Raw genomic sequence first — 27,478 nt, forward strand, 5'->3', positions numbered from 1 at the left:
TCTCTCTCTCTCTCTCTCTCTCTCTCTCTCTCTGCGCCACCTTTGGCGTTCTTCCACAGCTCCTCTTGCTCATAGTGCTCTTTTTCTTCCAATTCCAGTAGTTTCTACTGGCGCTTTCTTTCCCCCCTGTTCTTCATATCAATGAAGAATACTATTCAGAGCTTTTCTCCCCTTATCACTTTCACTGAAACATGTGGACCAAGCTTTTAGAGAAATGAAGACTTGATAACAGAATAGCCTGGTGTTGGGTTTGCCAGATGGTCAGATTGTAGGTGATCACACTGCTTAAAGGATCGTTTATTTTATTTAGCAGGGTTAGTTATCTGAAGATTAGTTACCGGCATCTCTTTAACCTCTCCTCTATATCTTTTTCTAGTAAACATTCCTCCAAGCCGACCTACTCCTACAGACATGGCCTTAGTAATGTATACCAGTGGCTCCACTGGGAGGCCTAAAGGAGTGATGATGATGCATAAAAACCTGATAGCTGGGATGACAGGACAGTGTGAACGAATACCTGGACTGGGGTAAGAAATTCCTGTTAGAGATGTGTGTGAACACAGAAAACATCTCTGCCTTTTTGCAGTCGCTTAATGTGAGACATAAGAGCAGCCCTGCTGCATGAGGCCCAAGGCCCATCTAGTCCAGCATCCTGTTTCCCACAGTGGCCCACCAGATGCCTCTGGGAAGCCCACAGGCAAGAGGTGAGGCAACAACCTCTCTCCTGCTGTTGCTCCCCTGCAACTGGAATTGAGAGGCATTGTGCCTCTGAGGATGGAGGTGGCCCACAGCCACCAGACTAGTAGCCATTGATAGACCTGTCCTCCATGAATTTATCTAAGCCCCTTTTAAAGCCATCCAAGCTATAGTGGATATATATTCGTCCACATCCCATGGCAGATAATTCCATAGACAAATTATGTGCCGTGTGGAAAAAGTACTTCCTTTGTTGGTATTAAAGTTCCCAGCCTTCAGTTTCATGGGATTACCCCTGATTCTAGTGTTGCAAGAGAGGAAGAAAACTTTCTCTCTATCCACTCTCTCTACTCCATAATTTTATACACTTTTATCATGTCTCTCCATGGTTGTCTCTTTTCCAAACTAAAAAACCCCAGATACTGTAGCCTTGCCTCCTAAGGCAAGGATGTGCAGTCCTGCTTGCCAAAGATATGAAACCCTTAAAATCCTCTCTCACAACAGGGGTCTGAGGCTATGCCAATTTGCTCCATGACCTTTTAGGGTTCTGTACATGGGTTGCATCAGAATTGCATAGGATGTGCTGTGGAGAGGCCAATTAAAGGAGACGACAATATGTGCTCACTTTGGCAGACATACACTAAAAGTATTGGACATCAGTACTGATGATGTTGTTTTGCCAACACTTGCTGACTGGGTTATATGATAGGGCTGACATGAATATGCCAGTTCAGGGTTTTCCATTTTTGATTGTAAGGATGAATATGGGGGATGTGAGGGAGAATAGAACCAAACTCAAAATGGAACTCTCTTTTTACCCTGAACTCCATAAGCTGGAGAGAATGGTCTATGCAGAAAATATATAAGGAGCCTCGTGTGTGGGTGTGGTGGAGTTCTGGTCATGGCTCAGTGCCAAAGAACATGGACTCAGGTAGCCTTGGGCTATGAAGGCCGCCTCCTAGAAGACAAACCATTCCGCCTGCTTGTTCAGAACAGTATACCAGGGTGCCGACTGCTCTGTTTAAAAAGCACAATTCTTTCTCCTCAGACCCAAGGACACCTACATTGGCTACCTGCCTCTGGCTCATGTCTTGGAACTGACCGCAGAAATTTCCTGTATTACTTATGGCTGCCGGATTGGATACTCCTCTCCGCTCACACTCTCAGACCAGGTAAAAATGCAGGGAGTCCTCTTGTCTGGTGAGCAAGGAGCGCATGCTTCTGTGTCCAGTGCTGCTCCTCCTAGCACACTGAAGTCCATGACTGGGCTGTGGGTTACAGTATTAGCAGGCAGAATAAAATCTAAACAAAAGATGCACTCCTGAATGCTCTCTCCTCACCCCAGCCCATGGGACCAACTTTGGACGGCTTTCTAAGTGACATGGGGTATGTTTGCTTGTTGTAGTCCTCCTTAGAATGGGCTTTGTAAGCAAGTCCAAAAAACTGCCTGCCTGCCTGCATAACAGGGTGACTTCAGCAGGCAAGCCATCAGTAGCTGGCCCTAAGGCACCGCAGTATGTTGAAATGCAAGTTTTGCACTCCCCGCCCTCATGAAAAGGATTTAGACGTTGATTCTCTCTCTCTCTCTCTTCTTGCAGTCAAGTAAAATTAAGAAGGGAAGCAAAGGAGACTGCACAGTTCTGAAGCCCACGCTGATGGCAGCTGTGCCTGTAAGTATGGTTACAGATGTGTGGTTAGTGCATTACTTACTCCAGCAGCTTCAACAACAGAAGGCCACTGTGGTGTAGGGTTTTGCGTGCCAGGTTAGGACATTGGTCCCAGTTTCAAATCCCCACTCCAAGTAGCTCAATGGGTGACCCTGAGCTTGTGGTCTTCACTCAGGCTCATGTACCTCATAGAGTGGTTGTGTATACACAGCCCTGAGCTCCCTGGAGGAAGGGCAGGATAAAAATGCAACAATAGAATAAAACATTAAAGCCCCGTGAATCTGCTCAGATGGTAACTTTTTGAATTGGAATGCTAGTATAGTAAGTGTATCCAACTGTGCATGAGATTGCAGTCTGTTATCTTAGTGTCATGCATGGCAGATTTTACATTTGGTGCTTGCCTCTGTAAGGCGAAGTGCGAAAAAGTAAAGCCATGTGACTGTGCTCATCTGTTCATCCTGAACAGCCAAGCATTTGGGTTGTTGAGCTGCTGTTCCATATTTGACAACTTAGAAAAAGCATCCCTGTCCCCTCATAATACTGTAATTTTTACTACTACTACCTACTGATATTTATATACCACTCTTCAACAAAATTCTCAAAGCGGTTTACATAGAAAATAAAATAAAAAATACATAAACAAGATGGCTCGCTGTCCCTAAAGGGCTCACAATCTAAAAAGAAATAAACTAGAACTAAAAGGCCTCGTGCTAACCTGCCACAAACACTGAAGACTCTGTTTCAACATGCAGAAATAAAGGTTGGCGTGTTAATTGCCAAATGATGTGGTGTTCAACCGTCTTTCACCAACCGAGGATGCTGCTTCCTCCTTCCATGTGAGGTAGCTTGCCAAGTCTCCTGTAAGTGTGCCCTGACACAGAGACCATAACGGAGAAGAACAGGTTGATTACCTGTTGTTGTTCTTCCAGTGGTTATTGCTGTAGTAACCCCCCCCCCCCTTTCGACTTGTTGACTACTTTGGCCTGCCGCTGTAGTGGCCTAGAGGGAACTGAGGAAGAAGGCAAGGCATAGGCCACACCTATTTGGGCATGTGAAGGCATGTCAGGATTCCTGAGGTTAAGCTCAAGAGAGCTCTGAACAAAGCTTTGTACAGGCTCAGATCCCATCAAAGATAACCACTGAGGAGCACTTACAGGTAAGCAACCCATTCTTTAAAAAATAAAATTAATTAAATTAGAACAGCACAGTTGGAACTGCAGGCCTTAAAGCTTTCCTTTAAACACACAGTACAACGCAGCTGAAAAGACTGAGCAACTGCTGTATTGTTTTCTAAATAAAACCAGCTCCCAGCCACTGGAACTGTGTTGCGCTCTGTGTGTGTGTGTGTGTGTGTGTGTGTAGGAGGAAGGAAACTCAATTTTTCCATTGCGTATTTCCATTTGTTCTGTATGCACAGAATAGCCCCCAGCTGGGACTGACCACAAACAGATTAACTAGACGCCACATTAAGCATTGCATAACTTAGGAATAACAGCTTCGTTTGAAATGAATGAGCAGGTGCACCCTCCCTTTGGGCAACGGAGCTGCACCGCAGACGACAGTGGTAAACCAAACGGGAGCTTTCTCACACCTCCCCCACTTTTAAATTTTCCTCACAGGAAATCATGGATCGGATTTATAAGAACGTTATGAGTAAAGTTCAAGAGATGTCTTATATTCAGAAAACATTGTTCAAGATAGGATACGACTATAAATTGGAACAGATCAAAAGGGGATATGATGCACCATTATGTAACTTGTAAGTACAAATCAGTTGTCTGCCAGTCTGTAGATGCATTTTTCGAGGGAAGTGCAGTGTACACATAAACACAGAGGGAGAAAACATGTCTGTTGTTCTGTTAGACTAATTAAATTAACAGCACTAACAAGTGCACTAACTTTGCATTTGTTGCTCTGAAGGCAAGAGGCACATCAAGATTTATTTAAAGGCCACTTTTCAACAACAGCAAAAGCCTAAAAGCAGTTTACATAGCAAGGAATACACATTAGAGATGGATGGGACACTCTTGTTTCTGTTCTGTCCAAGTTTTACATAGTTTCCTTTTGACTTCCTTTCTGTTCTCTTTTGCCAAAAATCCTGGGATATGTATTTTTGCCCCAGCACCAAAAAAACAGTACTTTAATCCATATTCCCCTGCCCCCCAAATATTTTTACATACTTCCTAACCAAACAGCTGGTATGATAGTATGTTGCAAAGTACGCAGTTAAATATGTATCTTTCCACAAACAGTTGATTTGTACAGCATGCCTACAGTCCATAGACCTGCCCATTTCTTTATAAAAACCTATCCCTCCAGGGAGCAAGAGGGGTGTGAAACCATGTGAAATATCTATTGAACATTTTGGCAGGAGATGAATTTGGTATCCTGCCTGTGTGGCATATGCTTCTGTGACACTAATGCCAGTTTCTTGTTCTTTAAAAGGCTACTGTTTAAAAAGGTGAAAGCACTATTGGGAGGAAATGTACGCATGATGCTTTCGGGAGGAGCCCCACTTTCTCCTCAGACGCAGAGATTCATGAATATCTGTTTCTGCTGTCCTGTTGGCCAAGGTTATGGGTTAACAGAAACCTGTGGAGCAGGGACCATCACAGAAGGTAAGGATGTTTATCTACTCTGTTTACATATCCAAAAGGCCTCTCTGTGGTGGTGTTTTTTCTGGTGAATAATTGACTTGGATGATAGCTGGCATTGGTAATTTATTTTATTTAGTATCTCTAAGTTCATACTACTTCTTTTTAAAAAAATATGTCTTTGACTGATATCTTACTGCTCCTTTTCTGATACGTTCCCTCTAGTTTCTGACTACAGTACTGGACGAGTTGGGGCACCACTTACCTGCTGTGAGATTAAACTGAGAGACTGGCAAGAAGGTGAGGGAAAGCACAATGGCATACATGTTACTGGGAGCTTCTGGCAGTGGCTTCCATGCCTGAATTACTCCTTTGATGCACATACAAACCTTAAACCACACATACCTGTGGGCCTGTTTGCAAGTGCTCCTGGACCCTGAGAGAGCGAACAGTTTTTAAAGTTCAGTTGTGTGCCTCTGCCCATGGTAAGGTAACTCGGGGAGGCATCCTCAAGCAGGCCCTCAAACAGATCTGTGGAGTTGGTAGAACTGCCAAGCGTTTCAGGCACACACTCCAGGGCTGGAGTTATTGCTGTAAATAGGGTGTACACATTGTCAAGCATGCAGCACAATCCTGAGCTTGATATGAAGAACATTGTGATCACCAGTTGATCGTAGGAATGGTGGTATTTTACTGTCCCTGTAAATGTTGCAGCTAATGATAGTTAATCACTAGGGATCAGATCTTAAAGAAAACCTTTAGAACTAAATGTTCTCTTTGTGATCATTTTAGTTAAAGCAGTTTTGAGTCAGTGACTGTCAGAGGGTGAGAGCTAGAACTGTTCTCACATTTCTGTACACAACTTTTTTTTCCAGGGGGCTATACCAACAGAGACAAGCCAAACCCTAGAGGGGAGATTATAATTGGGGGGCCCAATGTGTCAATTGGATACTTCAGGAATGAAGAGAAGACAGCAGAAGATTTCATTGTTGATGAAAGTGGCCAACGATGGTTTTGTACTGGAGATATTGGAGAGTTTCACCCTGATGGCTGTCTACAAATCATAGGTAGTGTACTTCTTTTTGCTCACTGAATTCTAACTTGATAAAGTATGTTAAGAAGTAAAACACACGTGCCTTTCTGTTGTCCGTATTGCAGGAGTGTGGTGAATTATGGCCTTAAAGTGTACTGGGGAAAGTAATGGTTTTGCTTTGCAATTTGCTCAGAATTGTCACTTCTGGCCTTCAAATCTACGAGTATTTTTAGTTTGGTTTGGTGGCTGCAGCCGATTCTCAGTTACTAAAGCAAAACAGATTGTTTCTTTATGTCTTGACTTCCAGGTAATTTTTCCTTGTGGTTTTTAAGACTTTACACAATCTGCTACTCAACTGAAATGAACGTTCAAGAAGTCTAATATGTATTGCACTTCTTCCTACATACAGAGAAAAATTCGACTCTGAGCATGGAAGTAGGCTCCTTTCGAGCACAGTGGGACTTACTTCTGAGTAAATACATAGGATTGGGCTGCATGCGCCCTTAAAGCACTAATGGTTTGACCCAATTATTTCACCCAGATCGCAAAAAGGACTTGGTGAAGTTGCAGGCAGGAGAATACGTATCGCTGGGTAAAGTGGAGGCAGCCCTGAAGAACTGCCCACTTATCGACAACATATGTGCTTATGCCAAAAGGTAAGGCTTGCATCTCTTAGCTTCCTCATAACTTTGTTTTGTTTCTTATGGGAAACTTTTTTTAAACAATTGCTAAAACAACACTGCTCTTGTTCCAAATATGGTTGAAATCCAGAAGTTAAGGCCTCTTATCCAAAAGCATAGAATTGCTGGGGGAAATATACAGAAACAGTGCCCCTCTGGCAGGTATGGCTCTGACATCCTGTGTTGGCTTCATTGGCTACTGGTCCGCTTCCGGGCTAGATTCAAGGTGCTGGTATTAACCTTTAAAGCCCTACACAGCTTGGAGCCGGGGTACCTGTTGGACCGCATTCGCCCATATGAATCTGCGAGGGCCCTCCACTCATCATCTCAGGCCCTGCTCATGGCCCTGCCACTAACAGTTGGTGGGGACTAGAGACAGGGCCTTTTCAGTTGTGGCCCCTCAGCCTTGGAACGCCCTCCCTGAAGAGCTTCACCAAACATCTTAAAACGCAGCTTTTTAGTGCTCCATTTTTTTTAGTTATATCTGCTAGGTTCTTTTGCTTTTTATAATTTACAGTTTTAACCTTTAATTTGAACCTAATGATGATAGTGGTTTTTAATCTGACAACTTTTTTTTTGTTTAATTTTGTTAATTTTGTTAATTTTATTATATCTTGTGTCTCTCTTATTGTTGTGAGCTGCCCCGAGCAGTAGTGCACTGGAGGGGCAGAGTATACATATTTTAAATAAATAAGCCTTTTCTGGCTCTGGTTGAAAGCTCCCAGTAGGCAGGTGGTGAGAGACAGCTGTTACTTCTTTCCAGTACTGCAAGGAAGTTCTGCATCAGTTTGTGCTAGATATGCAGCATCTGAATCTCCCCTGGTGTGTAGGGAATATACAAGCCACTTAATGCCATACTTCAGCCTCTATACAGAAACGGAGTAGTTGACAATAGGGGGCTAATTTTTTGTGGTACTAGATCTATAGTAGTATTCTTGATACTTGGGGGTCAGAATTGTGCTACTAAAGAAAGACCTTACCTGCACCCATTCTTTCTGGACAGGCTTTGGAGGAATTGCCATGATATCTAGCCGTGAGAGATGAGCCTAGGTCTCTGCACACCTCTAGAGTGAGCTTTTCTGCAGACAGAGAGTCCGAACAACAATGGTGTCTTCTTGTGTTTATGTTCTAGTGATCAGTCCTATGTGATCAGCTTTGTGGTTCCCAACCAGAAGAAGCTAACTGCTCGTGCCGAACTGAAGGGTGTGACTGGAAGCTGGGTGGACATCTGTAACAATCCTGTCATGGAATCTGAAATCCTGAAAGAGATCAAAGAGGTGGCTAGTAAAAGTAAGTAAGCAAGCTCCTGCAGTGCCACAGTCGTGTAGGGCTGTTGGGGAAAGACCTGGATCAACCCCAAATCATTGCTGAGCTATTTTGGTCACTTCCTCTAGAAAGGTAGGTGGGACTCTGAGGCTTGAATTGCTGCCTTCCAGGGATCCTGTCCTGGTCCTTCTTTTTAAGGGCATAGAAGGTCAGGTTGGAATTTTGGCTGCCCAGGACTGCCTCCCTCTCCATTCCCAAGATTCCAGCTCTGGGACTGGGTTTCATACTTGCGTAGCACACACACAGTTGTTCAGCTGCTGGAGAGGTGGCATTGCAGTGCTTCCTGTTACTTAAAAGAGGCTGGCATCCTTAGCAGTCCATTGTGAACCGTGCCAAGCCCTGTGTGCCCAGCACTCTTGCCCTACAGCGTCGATCAGCAGGACTCTCAGCCAAATGTGTCCTGCGCGTCTCAAATGGCATCCATTAGAGCAAATGGAATTCTAGTTACGATGGGTTTGGGGGAAATGGGATTTTGTGAACAGCCAAAGCCTGAGGAATGCATGCCGGAATGGATCCTGATCAGATTCTTTCCCACCCCATCCCCCTGAGAACCAAAGTGAGTGGATCTATCCCATAACTCTCCAGTGGATTTAAGCGGGGGGGGGGGGGAGGTTTCCATTCTCTCTTCTTGGGTGCAGGTGGCATAGAGACAGGAAGGAGGCACTTTGGCAATCCTGTGCTTTGGCAATTCATTCCAAACTGAAAGCAGGTAGCCTTTCTTCATTGCAGGGCCAGTGACGGCTTCGGTCAACCCTGAGGGAGTTCCCCTGACTAATGGTTTGCTGGGCCTGTGCGAAGTCTTGGCCAGAGCTGAGCTCTCTGCAGTCCCCCGCACCATGCAAAGGTCTCTCTTCCCAGCATGCAGTGCTGCGCTGGGCCCAGTGCTGGTGGTGCTCTTTTCAGGGGAACGGAGCCCTCCTGAGCACTGTCTTCAGGGACATGTTGGGGAGTGTAGCCCCTTCCCAGGGCTTTCCTCTCGGAGCTCTCACGAGAGGGCGCCGTCTCTCTTCAGGGGCCCTCCTCCCAGCACTAAGGAAAGCGCAGTCCTGTGCCAGGGTCAGCAGAGTGGGGAATGGTCCCTCTTCCGCTGAAGTGGCCCCTCCTTGAGAAACAGTGGAGATCACTGGTGTGGCAATCATAGTTTGTAACTCTCCTGCCACCTACTGCCTGTAGTTGGTAATACATCAGGTCACAAACCCATTCACATGCGTGAGGCTGAACAGGCTTGAACTGAATGTCGGCCGTAGAAACTCGGTGCATTGCAGAAGGTGCCGGGGTATGTTGTAAGGCAGATACTCAGGAGTTTGTTGGCAGACACTTGTAAGCGGTAAAGGTCCCTGGAAGGTGGAGAGCTTGAAAATCATTTCTCTGGTTTAACTGGGTTGCTTTTGGGCAGCAAGACTTTGGCCTCTGTGGAGGGGGTTTCACTGTATGGAACCGAATTGCAGCAGGGGTTCTCAAACCTGGGGCCCCTGGTATTGCTGGACTACAACTCCCATCATTCCCAGCCACAGTGGCCAAAGGAGATGATGGGAGTTGTAGTCCAGCAACATCTGGGGACTAGGGATGTGCATGGAACCGGCAGGGGCCGGTTTGAAGGCGGTGGGGGTGATACTTTTAAGGACAGGGGAGGGTGTTCATACTCCTCCTGCTGGCACTGTACTCTCAAAGGGTCTGGTGGGGCGGCAGCATATCTCCCTGTTGCCTCATACCCTCGTCGGACCAGAAGTGACAGGAAGTCCCTCCCCCCTCCCCAGGTGCACACACACAATGTGCGCACAGGGTACTTCCGGTCCGACCAGCCCATTTGAAAGTGCAGCACTGGCGGGAGGGGTAAGAGCACCCTCTCTTGCCCTTAAAGGTATCCCCCCCCCCCGCCTTTGGACAGGCCAAACTGCCAGTCGTTTGAACCTGTTTGGAGGTCCATAAAAGGGCCTCTGAACAGGTTCATGCCCATCCCTCCCGGGGACCTGAGTTTGAGAACCCTTGAAATATAGCATGTAGGTCATGTTCATGTGCACACACCTCAGCTGGCAACTAATAACTCTTTCTCCTAATCTCTGCCCATCCCCAATTGCTCCTGCAGTGAAGCTGGAGAGGTTTGAAATCCCAGTCAAAGTGCGGTTAAGCCCGGAACCCTGGACTCCTGAGACCGGCCTGGTAACAGATGCTTTCAAATTGAAAAGGAAAGAGCTGAAGAACCATTACCTCAACGACATTGAGCGAATGTATGGCGGGAAATAGTCTCCAGTCTTCCCTTGAGTTGGAAGCAGGGCAGGGTTCCTTCTGAGACTGAGTGATGGATGGAGTCTCCCCAGTGTCGACTGCAATGATAAACGGAGAGGTGACTGCTTGTGAAACCAACGAAAGCGACACTCCATTCAACAGAAGGAACTCCCCTGGCTTTCTGGATCATACTGTCAAGATGCTGTCAAACTGACTGACCCCACTGCCATGTTTTCATTTGATCACTCCCAGTACTGAGTTGGCTGTGTTCATATGAAACTCCCTCACTGGGTAAACGATTGTTTCTGCCTTTCTATTCTGGTTCCTCTTACTCATAAGGAATTAAATCACCTTTCAGGATTCCAATATGATCATTAAAAATGAGCCTGTATTTAATGTGTGCACTATATATGGAGAAAGAAAAGTGTAGGAAGAACCACATGTGTAGCTTTCACAGAGTGCTGCTCAGAAATCTGCAATCTCGGGTCCTTTGCTAGATGAAGTCATTCTGTTTGACTTCTGAAGAGCTACGAGGCAGACAAGGAGAGGAGAGAAGCTCTTTCCTTGAATGGTACTTTCACACAGCCAAAACCTGGTTAGTCCAACACCCAACTGTTTCCAACTGGGGTTTGCACCCCGTGTGTGTGACCAACATGCTGCTGTTTAGTGATCAGTGAAATTTTAATGCACACTTTTTGCAGTTGAAATGCTGCCACTTGAGCACTATCCGTTCAGCTGAATACAGTTGGCCATAGTTCAGGCTGCTAAAAACATAATTTCAGCTGTGTGAAAGCACTCTAGGAGGAAAAGAGATCTGTGGTACTTTTTGTCAGGAGTACTAAAACCCAGGTTTTTGCTCTTCTGGCTTTGTTTTGTTTTGTTCTACATTAATGAACTGTAAATGTCGCTCAATAGCCACTATTGCTCTCCCATGTTCTCTGCCCTTCATTGGGCACTGATCACGACATTCCCTTGATTTTACTGTTCACAACTTGCTGGATTTAAAGGGGCGAGAAACGTACTAATGGGATCTTCTGCATACCAGTGTTTTGCGTATTTATACTGCCTAAAAGGAAGATGTTTGTGTATGTATGTAAGAGGAGGCGAAATGTGTGCACTGAAAAGACTTATCGGCATCTTCAAATGCCTGCCTCCTACCTTCCTTGAGATTTCCATCCTGCATTCCTGACGCTGACACACAGATTATTTCCCTGTTCAAACCTCAAAAGATAAGTTAGTGACTGTTGCCATCTCTAACATTATGCTGGCACCCATAGGTTTTCAGACCTTTTCATTAAACTAGCTTAATTCCTTTGAAATCAGTGGGGCTACAGTTTGATAGCTGATGTATTTCCTGAGTGGTCTGTCTTTTTGATACACGCCTGTATTTCTCAAGTGTGACATCTTGGGAACTCTGTGCCTGTTCCTCCCAACACATCAACGCCAGGAATTAAATCCATGCATTTTTAAATTTTTCTTTTAATTAACTTTTAAAGGGCATTTATATTTATCTCTCAATACATCACACAAAAAAGTCACCTACAGAAATGAGAATTTCTTACTTGTGGACAATGAGCTTGGTCTTTGGAAGTTGGTTGTCTTTGGTTTTTTTTAGAAGTTTTCAAAGGGAAACAATACTGTATTAAACTTCTTGTTTTCTGTTTGTGAATATGTTTGTGTAAAAACTGGAAATTCTTGGTGTGCTGAGGAGAAAGAGTGGGACAGAGAGTCTACTACAGTTTTCATTGTGTGCACTGCATTCCACAGAGTGTCTTTTTTCTTAATTCATGCTCTGGGTTTGTATATTCCTGCTAGCTGTTCACACTTGAACCAGAAATACTGTAAGATGTGGCAATTCTTGATGCTGTTCTACTTTGCACTTTGTTTCTTAATCCTTTTATATATGTTGCTTCCATTTTGTACAGATGTGACCCTTGATTGCAACGTGTTATACTTTGACTTGGATCTAAAGTATTTATAAAATAGATTTCTTTTATTCATAATATTTAAAATGTGTATATTATGGTCAAAGGAAAATCTGATATTGTTTCTAAAGAATGAAGGGATTTTTGTATGACATGTTGTCTCTGTACACAGCAGTTTTAAACCCGACTGGGCAAGTTTTTCCTTCTATGAGGTGTATGTGTGGGTCAGTCAACTGTCAAAGCAACAATAAACTGCTAATTCCAGTGACCACTAAACCTGTGCATTCTGACCCAAACTGGCTGTCCCATCTCTACGGCCCAGTTTGTTTTTAATCCATAAAGGATATATATCCTAGATCTTTCATCTTTCTTCTCTAGCCAAACCAGCACACTGCCAACTGAACTTGTAGACCCAAGCCCATATTCCAATCTGGCTGCTGCTAATGGGACAGGTACCCAAGCCTTGGCAGAAGAAGGGACCAGGAAAATGCCTCTTGGTGGCTCTCAACCAAACACATACACTTGTTTACATATACAGGAAATGCTTCCCCTATTAGTTTTCAGTGGGGTATCTTTTTTATTTTTTTGGTATGAGCTCATCATTGAGGCCTGTACCGTTCTGTTTGTGATAAAATTGCTATCTAATTTAGACACAGATTTACAGTTTTGACTTTTGTCAGACAAGACAAAGATTGTGATACCACAAGTGTATGGAGTAAATAGCTGTTGTGTGCAATCGTTTCTCCTTGATTCTTCATTGTGGGGTATAGCCCATAGCTTAGGCAAGAGCCTGCAGAAAGGAGCAAAAATGTTAATTCAGTGCCTTGAGGGAAGCTGTGTGTGGGCCTGTGTAATGTTAACATGAAACTATTCCAAACTTAGATAAATTCTAAGCACCTTTTCTTGGTACATCATTTTGACTTCTGCAACCAGAGTATATAGCTTCCTAAAACGAAACAGAAGCCAAATAAAAAGCAAAAATGCAGCCTTTCACCTAAACTCACAAGTAGAAAGAAGATGCACATCTGACGCTTTTCCTTATGTACATAAAACTAGAACTGGAAAAGGGCGTTAGTCATAAAACACCACCAAAGGGGGACTGACTGCCCATTGCAGTGTTAAAGTAGGGCTCCTTGGATGCACCGGACTCTTTTTGTCAGGTCCCTACTACCTATCCTCTTAGGACTGGAGGACGTTGTGTACCTCTACTCAAGTCTCTCTGAGGAAAATGATGTTCATTTTCTCATTATGCATCTACATACTGCTTCTATTATAGCTTTAGTTGTGTTTTGTGTATAGCACTAATTTGTAGGATATGAACAGTCTGAGCTTTCTTACTTTTTGCTGGGATACAAACTTCCCCCACCCCCGTGAAAATTGAGCAAAACCAGACACTTGTGAGTGATCTGTGGTATGCTTGGTTTCAAGCAAGCTTTTGTAGAGAGCAGACGTTGGCTCATAGCCTAAACTGGGCAGTAGCAACATCCAGACTAAGGATGTTAGGTCATTTACACAAGTGAAAACTGTTCTACCCAGGTTTGGGAGCTGTGTGTGCCAATTTTCATTTGTATGGGTGCAAACTAGGTAGAAGGAAGAAGAAGTGATTGTGTGGAAGCAAGGCAGGAGGAAAAAAATTTCCCTGCTGGATCAGGCTCAAGGCCCATCTAGTCCAGCATCCTGTTTCACACAGTGGCCCACCAGATACCTCCGAGAAGCGTGCAGGCAGGGTGTGAGGACTTGCTTCCACATAATCCCTTCTAACTAATTGTTTGCACCCACACAATTGGGAAACAGTTTTTGTGAATGACCTCAGTATGTACTGAACAATGTTGCACACAAACAGGAAGGGTGATTTTTGCCCAGTTCCCTCTGAAGCCAACTGTGCCTCCCAAGCAGTGTTCCCTCTAACAGGGATTCCCAGATGATCTACAACTCCCAGAATCCCCAAGCAAAAGCCATTGCAGCTGGGGATTCTGGGAGTTGTGGTCAACAACATCTGGGAATCCCTGTTAGAGGGAACACTGCTCCCAAGGGTATGTCCTTGAGGGTTACGGGGTCGTCACAGACATATTTTTGGGAGCCACGGGTGGCTGCAGAGGGGGAAGGGAAGATCGGCAAGAACCATCTCTTCCCCAATGCACACATGGAACATTTTCCAGCACTCACAACATTAGTCTGGATGTCAGCCACTAAACATTGATTGCTGCTGAAAATAAACATTCTTGAGAGAGGCACTCTGAAAAGATATCTCCATAGTTCATCTCCAATAGAAAAATACTGCTGGTATTTAATTTGCATTTTTTATTTATTTGACATATTTACAGTACAAACACAAAATTAAAAAGGTTAAACATTACAATAATTTAAAATTGGGGGGGGAATGTTTAAAACTATTAAAACAGTATCTCATTAAAAGCCTGGGTGAACAGGCTTTTAAAAAGGAAGTGGAGACAGAACAATCCTGGACCTTTGGTTGGCTTCAACAGTGACAAAAGAGTGCATAGCTGGTTTCTGTAGCTCCTTCTAAAGGCATTTAATCCTGTTAGCTAGTTACTGGCACAGACTATACATGGACAGAAAATGAGCCAAAGCAAATACACACCATGTTTTGCCCCGCCTCCCAGCGGTCTCTCTTTAAAACACACACACACCCCTACCTACCTCAAGTGGGTCAATATTTTCCTTATAGACAATTTGCTCTTTATAGACTGTTAGGTTATTGGGAAATGGCAGCTTTTCTCAATGGAAGCCACGTTTTGGGTGGCTGGTTCACAGCTATTGCAAAGTGTACCACATGCACACAAAAAATTATATCCAGGGGAGGCAACTTACTGGGATCCCAATGGAAGCTGCTGAAAGGCAACATAGGTGTGTTGGGAGGCCTCTAGCTGTGATGCAGAACCTAAAACTGCATCTAATAAAATACTAATAATAAACTTTATTTGTTAGCTGTCCCATAACAAATGGTTCTCTGGGCAGCTCACACCACCACAATAAAAAACCTCCAATTAAAACACACACCACCAGAGGTGCATCCCTAGGAAATTATGGAGTCTAGACTAAGGAGAGCTGGTCTTGTGGTAGCAAGCATGACTTCTCCCCTTAGCTAAGCAGAGTCTGCCCTGGTGGTTTTTGAATGGGAGACTAGACGTGTGAGCACTGCAAGATATTCCCCTTAGGAGATGGAGCTGCTCTGGAAAGAGCCTCAAGATTCCTTGTTCCCTCCCTGGCAGCATCTCTAAGCTAGAGCTGAGAGAGCTCTCTGCCTGCAACCATTCAGAAGCCGCTGCCAGTCTGTGAAGACAATACTGAGCCAGACAGACCAATGGTCTGACCCAGTATATGGCAGCTTCCTATGACCTAAAGGCCTTTGGACCCCTGCCCCCACTGCAAGTTAAGCATTCTCCTTCTAGACACACACACACACACACACACACACACACACACACTGTGACACATGTATTTTTAACACGTCGTTTCTTGAGGGCACAAATATGCATTCACAGAAACATTTCAACATGCAACTTAACATATTCCCATCCCACGCATTTCTTTCCCCTCTTCCGCTAAAGCAGAGGTCATGCTTGGTCTCCCAGGGCAGGTTGCAGTCATGCTCAGCCCCCTGATGTGGTGTAGTGACCCCCACCACCCAGGACAGGCTAAAGATGATTTGGGAGAGGGGAGCAGTGGGTGTGGAGTCCCTTTTTAAAATCAAAATTTTAAGAGCCTGCGTGAACAGAAAGGTCTTCACCTGCTGTCTAAAAGAATAAAGTGACAATGCCAGGTGAGCCTCACTGGGGAGGCTATTCCATAGGCGGGGTGCCACCACCGAAAAGGCCCTCCTCCTAGTAGGCCCCCCCACCTCCCCTCATTTGGCAGAGGCACTCAGATTAGGACTTCCGAAGATCTCCAGGTCCCAGTTGGGAGCAAGGCCCTCTCTCCGGTGACCTGGTCCCAAGCTGTTTAGTGCTTCAAGGGTGAACACCAACACTTTGAATTGGGCCCTGGAACAGATAGGGAGCCATCTCACGGCACGAGTCCATGCTCAATCGGCAGCCCTGGGACCACCAGAGGCGCGGGGCGGCAGGACTTGAAGGTGCTCTTGCAGAGGCAGCAGACCTGTGGGCCCGGCTTGCTCCCTTCTCCATCATTGCTCTGCACGCAGATTCTGGGCTCTAAAGACTGGAGGCAAAACTACACCCACTGAAGGAGCTGGCCACACACACACTCGACTGGCATGCTCATGCCGTGGCTTTCACTTGCCACACACAAGCTGCATACTTGGGTCTACTTTCTGGCAAATCTCAGCCACGTAGTATTTTATTTTATTTTTTATTGATTTATTTTACATTTTACATCCTGCTCTTCCTCCAAGGAGCCCAGAGAGGTGTACTACATACTTAAGTTTCTCCTCACAACAACCCTGTGAAGGAGGTTAGGCTGAGAGAGAAGTGACTGGCCCAGAGTCAGCCAGCAAGTAGCATGAGGATGAATGGGGATTTGAACTCAGGTTTCCTCCCCAGTCCTAGGCTAGCACTCTGACCACTACACCACACTGGCTCTAATGTAACGTAAGAAGCTATTATTACCTATTATGGGGTTTCTTAACCTTGGGCCCCCAGATGTTGTTGGACTACAACTCCCATAATCCTCAGCCACAAAGGCCATATCTGGGGATGATGGGAGTTGTAGTCCAACAACATCCGGGGGCCCAAGGTTAAGAAACCCTGACCTATTAAATAGTAATGAGCGATCAGCATTTAAAGTTCATGCGCTGGAGGCAAAAACCCAAGAGCGAATCCCGTGACCCACCTCCAGCACCTAGAATTCATCTAGAACAGAGATCCTCGCTATTTTTCTAGAAGGGCCACTTTGGCAAAACACCTTCCATGCGCGAGCCATTTCCCCTGTGCTGACCTCGGCACAGGACTGCGCTTTTTCAGTCCCAGTGCAGGGAGGGCCCTTGTTCCTAAGCCTTCTACCGAGTCAGACCCTTGGTCCATCTAGCTCAGTATTATCTACCCAGACTGGCAGCGGCTTCCCCAAGGTGGCAGGCAGGAGTCTCTTCCAGCCCTATCTTGGAGATGCTGCCAGGGAGGGAACTGGGGACCTTCTGCATGCAAGCAGGCAGGTACTCTTCCCAGAGCGGCTCCATCCCGAGGGGAATATCTTACAGTGCTCACACTTCTAGTCTCCCTTTCAAATCCAAACCAGGGTGGACTCTGCTTAGCAAAGGGGCCAATGCTGGCTACCACAAGACCAGTTCTCCTCCCTTTACTGGGCTTCAGACAAGCCCACACTTAGGGTTTGTTTGTTTATTTATTTATTTGCTACATTTTTATGCCACTTTTCTGCCCCGGCAAAGGCACCCAAAGCGGTTTACAATATTAAAAGAAGCAAATTACAGAAGATTAATAGAACGCCACCACCCCACTGCCCCCCGGGCCTTACAATGATGAACGCTGACCGAGAATAAATGAAGACAATGCTAGTTCCTTGTTAAAACAAGCTTGAAATTAACGTTGGCATTATTGTCTTTAACTCTATCCTTCATTTCAAGCTGGATTTAATAAGGAATTAACCTGGTCTCGTTTTGTCCTGTGTTCTAACCATCATTTTACCTGAAGTTTAGGGACTATAATTGCTGTTTGGTTATTTTCAAGCTCAAAAATCCACAGAACAGTATTGAACGAAATCCATGCAGTGTCAGAAAACTAGACTCACTCCCAATACAAACTGTAGTAACTGAGTAACGTCATAATCAGAAAAAGGAGCTTCCTATAATGCTATTTTCTTTGCTGTTGGAGGAAACAAAGTTATTCCCATTCCTATACCTATTTGCACTGCAATTTGCTATATATAATAGGACATAGGAAGCTGCCATATCCTGAGTCAGACCATTGGTCCATCCAGTTCAGTATTGTCTACACAGACTGGCAGCAGCTTCTCCAAGGTTGCAGGCAGGAGTCTCTCCCAGCCCTATCTTGGAGATGCTGCCAGGGAGGGAACTTGGAACCTAGATGCTCTTCCCAGAGCGGCTCCATCCCCTGAGGGGAATCTCTTCCAGTGCTCACACATCAAGTCTCCCATTCATATGCAACCAGGGCAGGCCCTGCTTAGCTAAGGAGACAATTCATGCTTGCTGCCACAAGATCAGTGTTCGCTGTGGTAAGGACCGATAACTTAGTTAACCCTTCTCTTACCTTAAATGGATGAGTTGAACCAATTTTTTTTCTGTGGCCTCTACTCCTGAGTGCATGGGTACTTGGAACTAAGCCCTTGGTTTCCCCCTATGACCCACTTGCCTGGTAACTTTTGGGTTTGGGTCCCACCCTCAACTGCAACAAAGGGATAGCAATGGCAACCTTGTAAAGATTGGGAGAGTCTTATGGTAGCGGGGGCTGGTCTTGAATTGTCCCCTTTGCTAAGCAGGGTCTGCCCTGGTCTGCATTTGAATGGGAGACCACATGTGAGCATGGTAAGATAGTCCCCTTAAGGGATGGGGAAGAGCATCTGAAGCTTCCAAGTCCCCTCCCTGGCAGCATCTCCAAAATAGGGCTGAGAGAGACTCCTGCCTGATGCCTTGGAGAAGCTGCTGCCAGTCTGTGCAGACAATACTAAGCTAGATGGACCAAGGGTCTGACTCACTAGAAGGCATCTTCCTATGTTCCTATCACAAGACAAAGGATGCAGAACCGAAGCTGATAATCATACTCAGCCAAAGTGAGCAAATGAACCTGGGACCATGACTGCATTTAACTCAGATCTCCTGGATTCAGGCCCTGGAGTGACCGTGATCTTTACCCCGGCTTTCTTCCCACTGTGACAAGGAACACACAATCCCATTTGCGGAACACACGAATCCAGAGGCGTCTGGACGAGCAGAAGTTGAGAGTGCTTGGACCACGCAACTCCGCAGTAAAACAGCTGAGCCTCGTGAGTAACAAGACTCCAGCAGTGCCCAGCTCGAAGCCTTTTTTGGTCATTCTGAGTTGCTCCACATGCAGGGAAGTACTACAGCTAGCTGGTGGAGAAAAGACCCAGCCAATTTTCACTTTCCCCAGGCCAGATCCTTTGAGCAAGTTCCAAATGCATTTTCCCCTGAGTATATCAAAAAGAGAAAGCTGTTTTAGAAGGAAAGAGAAGGCAAACTCTAGCCTATAAGTGCATATTGTGGATTTCGGCTGAAGGCATAATACCTTTGGACAGGGGTCCCCAAGTTGTGATACTCCAGAAGTTCTGGAGTAAGATCTGGTGCGCCACAGGCTGGGGGGCCCTGCCTTAACTTAATGCAGGGCTCCTCAGACTTGGCCCCCCAGATGTTGTTTGACTACAAATCCCATCATCCGCAGCCACAACAGCTGGTGGTGACGGGATTTGCAGCCCAACATCTGGGGGCCCAAGATTGAGGACTCTGGCATTAACATCTCTTTCTGGCACAGCTGTGCCTACCATATCCACAAATGTTTGACAGGTAAATTTATTTATTCATCATATTTTTATACTGTCTGATATGTATACCTCTAGGCGGTATCTGTCACACAGGATGGAGATCTGAGCCCAGTTCTAGGAGGCCTTACTCAGAAGTCCCCACTCAGTTCAGCAGAGCGGACTCCTACGAAACAGAAGTGTCTTAAGATTGCACTTCTAATCCGCTGGGCTGTTGTCAGAACAGAGATCTACGTCAAACCATTCCCATAACCATAAGAGATCCTGTTCTGAAGGGGATCTATGCTAGTTAATCATTGAACATCAGTTTTGCTGATGTCCAGGTGGTAAAGGCACAGGGTACAATGAGGTCAGTAGAGGGGTGTGTGCGCATGTGTGTGAGAGAAATTTAAATTGCGGGGGGGGGGGTTGATACTTGGGGCTGCAAGCAGAATAAACCAAAAGCTCATCATCTTTTTTAAATGTGCGCTGCCTGTCAGAAGAAGCAACGCCTGCACAAAAAAGAGCCAGCATGGTGTAGTGCTTAGAGTGTTGGATTAAGGCTGGATAGACGCGAGTTCAAACCCCCGTTCTGCCATGAAACTCACTGGGTGATTCTGGGCCAATCACTTATCCCACAGCCTAACCTACCTCATAGAGTTGTTGTGAGGATAAACATAACCATGAGGGTGATGGAATCTGTATTCCAAAAATGTCTCTTTCTGGCACATTCTGTATACTGCTTTCTCTGGGCTCCTTGAAGGAAGAGCGGGCTATAAATGTGAAAACAGGGAGTCCATATTAGGGTTTCCAACTCTAACCACCGCTGTTCCTAGAGATTTTCCTCCCCACACCCCCAACAATGTCAAGCCATTAAAAATCTCCAGAACTGCTATCAAGCGTTACCTGGATCTTAATGCCAATTCCTGGAACCTCCCGGTCATTCTGGAAAGTTGGTGGCCCTAAGGGGAGAACTGATTTTGTGGCCCAGCCCACTTTGCAAAGCACTATCTGCCTTAGTTTGCATTTGGATGGGAGACTACATCCAAGTTGTACTGTAACTACTTGGGAATACTGTGAAGTATTCCCCTTAGGGGATGGAGCACCATAGCTTAGTGGAAGAACATCTGCTGTGCATGCAGAAGGCGGTCCCAGGTTCTGCTGGGAAAATAGGAAGCTGCCTTCTATCGAGTCAGGCCATTGGTCCATCTAGCTCAATATTGTCTACCCAGACTGGCAGCGGCTTCTCCAAGGTTGCAGGCAGGAGTCTCTCTCAGCCCTATCTTGGAGATGCTGCCAGGGCGGGAGGGAACTGGGGGCCTTCTGCAGGCAAGCAGGCAGGGGCTCTTCCCAGAGCAGCTCCATCCCCTAAGGGGACTATCTTACAGTGCTGACTTGCAGCCCCCTTCAAATGCAAACCAGGGCAGGCCCTGCTTAGGAAAGGGGACCCTTCATGCCTGTCACTTTGGAGAGCCGCCGCCTGCCAGCCCGGGCAGACAATGCTGAGTTCGATGGACCCCTGGTCTGCCTCGGCTGGGTAGAAGGCCGCTTCCACCCTGAGCACAGCTGTGTGCCTTGCGTCCTGGCAAGGCTGGCGCCAGAGTGGGCGCAGGGGCGGGCCAGCGGCCCCCCCCCGCCAAAAACGTGGCTTGCCCCGCCATTCTGTCTCAGAAATCTAAGAAATGCCCATCCAGAAATGCCCCTCCTGCGCCTCCGCCTCCGCCTCCCCCCCCCCGCGGGCATCTGCTCGGCTCCCTCCATTGAAGGCGGCTGCTTCAAACAGCGGCCGGGCGGGCTCCGTTCCGCGAGGGAACGCCTCTGCCAGCGGGGCCCAGCAGCTCGGGCCAGGCAAGGAACAAAGGAGAAGGGGCGGGGGGGCATCTGGGGAGGGGGAGAGGACCATGGGGAGAGGGGGCGGGGAGAGGCACCCCCCGCCTCTCCACGCCCGGCTGGGGATGCTGCTGCTGCTGCTGCCGCCGGGGCTGGGCGCGGGCAGCCGCAGACTCGCGTGAGCCGCCGGGCTGGACGGCGCCTGCTCTCTCCATGAACTGCAGCAGCGAGAGCCGGCGGCTGCAGCGCCTCCTGGGCCAGCTGTGGCAGGAGCTGCGCGGCGGCGGCGGCGGCGGCGGCCGGGCGGGCTCCCCCTCCCCGCCCAACGGCAGCGCGGGGGGCTCCTTCCCGCCGGGGCTGCTGCTGCTGGGCGCGGAGCAGCAGCAGCCTCGGCCTCAGCCTCAGCCCGCGGCGGGGGCCGACGACGCCTACCTGTACATCCTGCTCATCATGATCTTCTACGGCTGCCTGGCCGGGGGCCTGATCCTGGCCTACACGCGCTCGCGCAAGCTGGAGTCCAAGCACGACCCCTACCACCTCTACATCGAGCGCGACTGGCCGGGCGGCGCCGCGGGGGCGCTGGGGGGCCCGGAGGCCGCCGGCCTGGAGGAGGAGGCGGCGGCCGAGCCGAGGCAGAGCAGCGCGGACAGCCAGCACCTCTAGCGGAGGAGGAGGAGGAGGAGGAAGGGGCCCGGCGCCCGAGGAGCCACCCTCGTCCTCCGGCCCGCGGGGAGGGGGCGCCCCGGCCGGACCCCGGCGGCGGAGAAGGCAACAGGGCCGTGAAACTGCCGCTGGGATCCATCCACCAAAATGTCCGGAGGCAGCAGCAGCAGCAGCGAGCGAGCTTTCGGGTCCGGCAGAACTCTTGGTCAGGCTGGAGGAGCACATTCATATTCGCCAGGCTGCGATCAAAAAGCAACACTGCCATCCAACGACGGCTGGGATCCACCAAAATGTCAGGAGCGAGCGAGTAAGCGAGCAAGCTTTCGGGTCCGGCAGAACTCTTCGCCCGGCTGGATATTAAGCCCGGGGTCAAGAAGCCGAGGAGGAAGTGGGTCGGGGCTGGGAAGGAGCAGAAGAAGCGTCCCCGGAGACCCGAGAGAGAGCGAGCTGCCTTGGGAGAGCCGGGAGGAGAGGCGAGAGGCGGCGCTCGGCCTGCTGAACGGGGGCGCATTGTGCGGCTGCGACGGAGAACAAAGCGGGCGCCCAGCAGCAGCAGCAGCAGCTGGTGGTGGCGCGACAATGGACGAGGCTCTGGGCTGCCTGTTGAGAAGCCCGCGGTAGCCCAGCGGGGCCTCCCGGAGGCAGCAGGCAGAGCCGCCAGCCTCTGGTTGGGTCCAGCAGAGGAGGAGACAAAGGCTCCCGCAGCAACAGCAGCCAAGCTCCCCGGGGGCGGGGTGTCCGTGCGACGTCCTGGCGAGAGGCTTCCCTGCTCCGTGTCCAGCTGGTCCACTTTTGCAACCCGCTGCTTTGTTCCTGCTTTGTCTTTCCAAGCGGTTTTAAAAAGGGACTTGTTCTAAACTCGGGTTATAAAAGGCTCTGATTGAAGCAAAGCGTTGGAGTGGGGTGGGTGGGGCTGATGGCTGGGGAGACCCCGAGGGCTACCTGTCCACCTAGCCCAGAAAGTGAGCCCCATCCATGAGGCTTTTGCAGCCTGAAGACCAAGGAGAGGCCTGGCTGAAGCCCTGCTCAGCTTCGCAGCACAAACTTAAGCGAGGTTTCCCCAGGCTGGGCTGGAAGGCCACCAAAGGGGTGTTGCCCGGTACTTAAGAGAGCCTCGGCCGGCAGCCCCCCTGTTGGTAATTAAACTCAATGACCCCCATACATACTTGTGTTGTTTGAAGTCTCCACTGCAGCACCTGTGAAGGTGAGTGTAACAAAGAGCTGGGTAAGGCTAGCTTAGGAGTGGACAAACTTGACCCTCCAGCTGTTGAACTACAGCTCCCATCATCCCCAGCCACAGGGGCTGATGGGAGTTGCAGTTCAACAGCTGGAGGGCCACGTTTGCCCACCCCCAGGGGTAGGAGCTCTTTCCTAGATGTAGTGGGCCGACTACATCTTTCCGATTTTACACACACACCCCACCCCCCAAATTAGAATCCTTGTCTGTCACGCTTTGGGAATTTTCAAGCAAGAGTGTCTGTACTCAAGATCTCCTGGCAGATAAGGCAGAATTCATCTGTACAAAGCAACCTTGAATATTGGCCTCTTAAGAGCAAAAAGCGTCTGGTCAGAGTCCGAATGCAGCAAGCACAGCAAGGATTTCATCAACCAGCTAACACTATAGTATATTAACATGAATACAACAAAGATTTATATACTGCTTTTCAACTAAAGTTCCCAAAGCAGTTTACAGAGGGCTCCCTGTCCCCAAAGGGCTCACATCTGAAAAAGAAACACAAGGTAGACACCAGCAACAGCCCCTGGAGGGATGCTGTGCTGGGGACGGATATGGCCAGCGATTGTCCCTGTGTGCAACCTTGCAGAAGTCACTGCCAGCCTATATAAACAATACTGAGCTAGGTGGACCCCCAAAACCCAATTTCACATATATGCTGATGGCATCTGGGCTGTTGGTGACTGACCAGGAGAGAGATCTTGGGGTCACGGTGGACAGCTCAATTGAAGTGTCGACTCAATGTGCGGCAGCTATGAAAAAGTCCCATTCCATGCTAGGGATCATTAGGAAGGGGATTGAAAATAAAAATGCTAATATTATAATGCCCCTATACAAATCTATGGTGCGGCCACATCTGGAGTACTGTGTACAGCTTTGGTCACTGCATCTTAAGAAGGATATTGTAGAACTAGGAAAGGTGCAGAAGAGGACAACCAGGATTATCAGGGGCCTGGAGCACCTTCCTTCTGAGGCAAGGCGACAGCTTCTGGGGCTCTTTACTTTGGAAAAGAGGCAACTAAAGGGAGACATGAGCGAGGTGGATAGAATTATGCATGGAGTGGAGAGGGTGGACAGAGATATTTTTTTCTCACAACACTAGAACCAGAGGTCACCGCATGAAACTGAAGGTTGGGAAATCTAGGACCAATAAGCGGAAGTACTTTTTCACTCGGTGCATAATTCAAGTATGGAATTCTTTGCCATGGGATGTGGTGACGGCCACCAGCTTGGATGGGTTTAAAAGGGGCTTAGATTCATGGAGAGCAGGTCTATCAATGGCTACTAGTCTGAAGGCTGTGGGCCACCTCCAGCCTCAGAGGGACGATGCCTCTCAATACCAGTTGCGGGGGAGCAACAGCAGGAGGAGAGGGGGCATGCACATACAGTACCTCTTGCCTGCGGGCTCCCCAGAGGCATCTGGTGGGCCACTGTGTGAAACAGGATGCTGGTCTAGATAGGCCTTGGGCCTGATCCAGCAGGGGTGTCCTTATGTAATGGTCTGATTTGCTATAAAGGCAGCTTACGATGTTCCAGCAGGTTGCCTGCCCACACCTACCTGGGTTTGCCTCTCTTCCCCATAGACATGCTACGTAACAGATGCATTCACGCAGCCTCTTCTCCCACCGGAATCCCCAGATTTCCCTGGGTGAACAAGGCCTGTGCACGCAGGACGCTGAGTATTAAAAGCAGAGGTTTAACCCGAGGCACAAGAAATATCTCCCCCCACCCCCAAACAGAGAAGGCAGCTATCAGCTGCAATAGCAAAACCAGCAACCTGTTCTCACAAACATAATTAGAAAAAGCAAGCAAGGGATGACTTTTGTACTGTGTGTGTGTGACCACTGGAAAGAGAGATAACCTCACACAGTGATCATCTTTACAACGATAATACGGTAATTGATCATTACTGCAATCCTCGGCTTAATAGCAGGTGTGCTGTGGTCTCCAAGATCAAAGGGACAGCAGCCGAGTCCACTATCAGCGACATTTTTCAGCTTCACAGTAACAATGAGTTAGCATGATATTTATTATCATTAACGAGAGTCCTTTTGCCAGTTACTTTCAACAGGAAGTTTACTATTCCTTTTCTTTCTTTTTTTAAATTTTAAAGTCCATGGAATATAAATTAAGCCAACAGACTGACTTGCTGACGATAATGATAATCTGAAAGCAATCAATGGACCGGCCTATCATCTGGTTCCATATATAAGAAAACCATTCAAATATTAAGAAACCTTTTGCCTACCTTTGTGGAGCTCAAAGTAACTGTCCGCCTATGTGGAGTGTAGCTCTCAGTTAGGGTTATGCACTGCATGTGTTGGGGGTTATTTGAGATCTTGCACACTTATCCCGCTGTGCTATTTCTAATGGTATTTGTGAGAACGCATTTGTGGTTTATCAAGAGCTCTTTGGGGGGAGTGGAATTCTTATGCCTCTAGTTTTGTCCTTGCAAGTCGCCCATTTCTTCACCCCTTTTCTTGCTGCGTTTGGATTCTGAGAATGTATACCAGAGGTGGCAATCTTAGCGCCCCAGCAGCCATATACCGAGTCAGACCATCGGCCTATCTAGCTCAGTATTGTCTGTACAGACTGGCAGCAGCTTCTCCAAGGCTGCAGGCTGTTTTCTCCCCCCACCCCCAATTTTGTTTCCCGCCTCGCCCGCAAGCCTGTCTGCCGCCGCCGCCTTCCTCTCCCCACTGCTGGCTGCTTGCATGCGAATTCTTGCGAGAGCTGCCGCACAAGATTAGCGACCGGTATGCCTTAGAAGAGAATATAAATAATTTCCTGAGGGAAATTCCAGGCCTTCCCATGGGCATCCATCCCTGCTACACATCTAAGAATGGAAGTGGGGCTGCCCTTCATCTCCGTTAGAGTCCATCTGTTACTGCTAAAACATTTTAAGAAACTTGACAACCTTCCGGAAGTCCATCTAGTTAAATCATGCTATTGGCACCACCAAATGGGTAATCAGTCAATAGATATGCTATCCCATATTCGGGGAATGTACTCTCTGCCTTCACTAGAGGACCTTAAGTCCTGGGGAAGGGGGAAAATCAGTGGTTGGCTCCTTGAGTGGGACGCCAACGAGGGCCAAACTTGTTCAAAGTTCTCCCTTTCAGACATTCAAAGTTCTCCATATGGTATCCTCACCTTCACAATACCTCCTCAACTTCACCAGCACACCACTAAAGCAGGCATTTACCAGTTTACGTTTTTAGACCATGCCCTTGGCAGATCTCGAGGGCAGATTTCACAAAGTTCCTGTGGAACAGCACTTCTGCCCCTGTAGCCAGGGGTGAGCATCAGACATTATGTCCTACACTGATCCTTTTATGGAACAATAAAACACAGTAGGTCCGATCACTGAAATTCACAGGTCCTGAAAAGAATGTGTTAATTACTTGCTGGCAGATGCATTTCCTTGTGTTCGTTATCAAGTGGCCATTTTTGCTTTATTGTCTTCTAAAATCAGGAAGAGAACTGAATCTACTAGCCCTGCTACACATCTGGCTACGTTGTAGTTCTGAGACTCACCCTCTTATTCGAGTTGTACCCTTTCAGTCTTCCCTCTAATAGAGATTCCCAGATGTTGTTGACTACAACTCCCAGAATCCCCAAGCAAAAACCATTATAGCTGGGGACCCTAGGAGTTGTGGTCAACAACATCTGAGAATCCCTGTTAGAGGGAACACCATCCCTGTCAGAGTTGTAATTTCAGCTAGGTATCTAGGATTATCTCTTTATTTTCATGCATGTTTAGCTAGTTAGTTTGTGTGTGTGTTTGTGTGTGTTAGTTTTTTAAACTGTTTTATTATGTCTTATCTGTTTTTCTTTAAGCGCGATATATTGGCTATTACATTTTGTGTTTTATTATGTTTTAATAAGTGTGTTACAACAATAAACTTACTAACACTTGCAGATAACTCGCTTGTCCTCTGAGCATCTTAAAGGTGCTAATTGTTTGCTTTGTCAAAAGTTTATCACCTCCTTAACCCAACAATAGACTCAAGCCAAGCGTGAGGCAGGACTTGCAGTTTTTAAAGCTGGCTGGTCTTGTGTGTGAGGGGTTCTAATCTTGTAAAAACCGATCTTTTTTCATAACTCTCATAATATTTTCTTGCCATATATTTAAAAGGAGCTTTGAGATGCACATTACTGTGGGGGGTGGGGGGG

General features: G+C 47.5%; 2 protein-coding genes across 8 annotated transcripts in view; both read left to right on the forward strand.

Moving 5' to 3' along the window:
* ACSL4 (acyl-CoA synthetase long chain family member 4) overlaps nt 1-12,883 on the forward strand; it is a 71,671-nt gene extending 58,788 nt beyond the window's left edge. For all 7 annotated transcript variants that reach the window (XM_053273472.1, XM_053273476.1, XM_053273471.1 and 4 more), the window contains 10 exons: nt 377-527; nt 1,745-1,868; nt 2,295-2,366; nt 3,983-4,122; nt 4,809-4,981; nt 5,183-5,257; nt 5,833-6,024; nt 6,532-6,646; nt 7,803-7,960; nt 10,083-12,883. In XM_053273472.1, coding sequence (XP_053129447.1) covers nt 377-527; nt 1,745-1,868; nt 2,295-2,366; nt 3,983-4,122; nt 4,809-4,981; nt 5,183-5,257; nt 5,833-6,024; nt 6,532-6,646; nt 7,803-7,960; nt 10,083-10,240 — 1,358 coding nt within the window. In that variant the 3' untranslated portion in view covers nt 10,241-12,883. The remainder of the gene's footprint in view (nt 1-376; nt 528-1,744; nt 1,869-2,294; nt 2,367-3,982; nt 4,123-4,808; nt 4,982-5,182; nt 5,258-5,832; nt 6,025-6,531; nt 6,647-7,802; nt 7,961-10,082) is intronic.
* An 8,453-nt stretch (nt 12,884-21,336) lies between these two features.
* On the forward strand, nt 21,337-27,228 carry KCNE5 (potassium voltage-gated channel subfamily E regulatory subunit 5). Its single transcript, XM_053273481.1, has one exon. The coding sequence runs from the start codon at nt 21,619-21,621 to the stop codon at nt 22,066-22,068; it is 450 nt and encodes a 149-aa protein (XP_053129456.1). The 5' UTR covers nt 21,337-21,618; the 3' UTR covers nt 22,069-27,228.
* The last annotated feature ends 250 nt before the right edge of the window (nt 27,229-27,478 follow it).

This window comes from Hemicordylus capensis, chromosome 11 (genome assembly GCF_027244095.1).
Source record: "Hemicordylus capensis ecotype Gifberg chromosome 11, rHemCap1.1.pri, whole genome shotgun sequence".
NCBI lineage: Eukaryota > Metazoa > Chordata > Lepidosauria > Squamata > Cordylidae > Hemicordylus > Hemicordylus capensis.

Bases quoted from the DNA above. Each gene is read 5' to 3' on its own strand.
- KCNE5 (XM_053273481.1), top strand. From the start codon at position 21,619: ATGAACTGCAGCAGCGAGAGCCGGCGGCTGCAGCGCCTCCTGGGCCAG.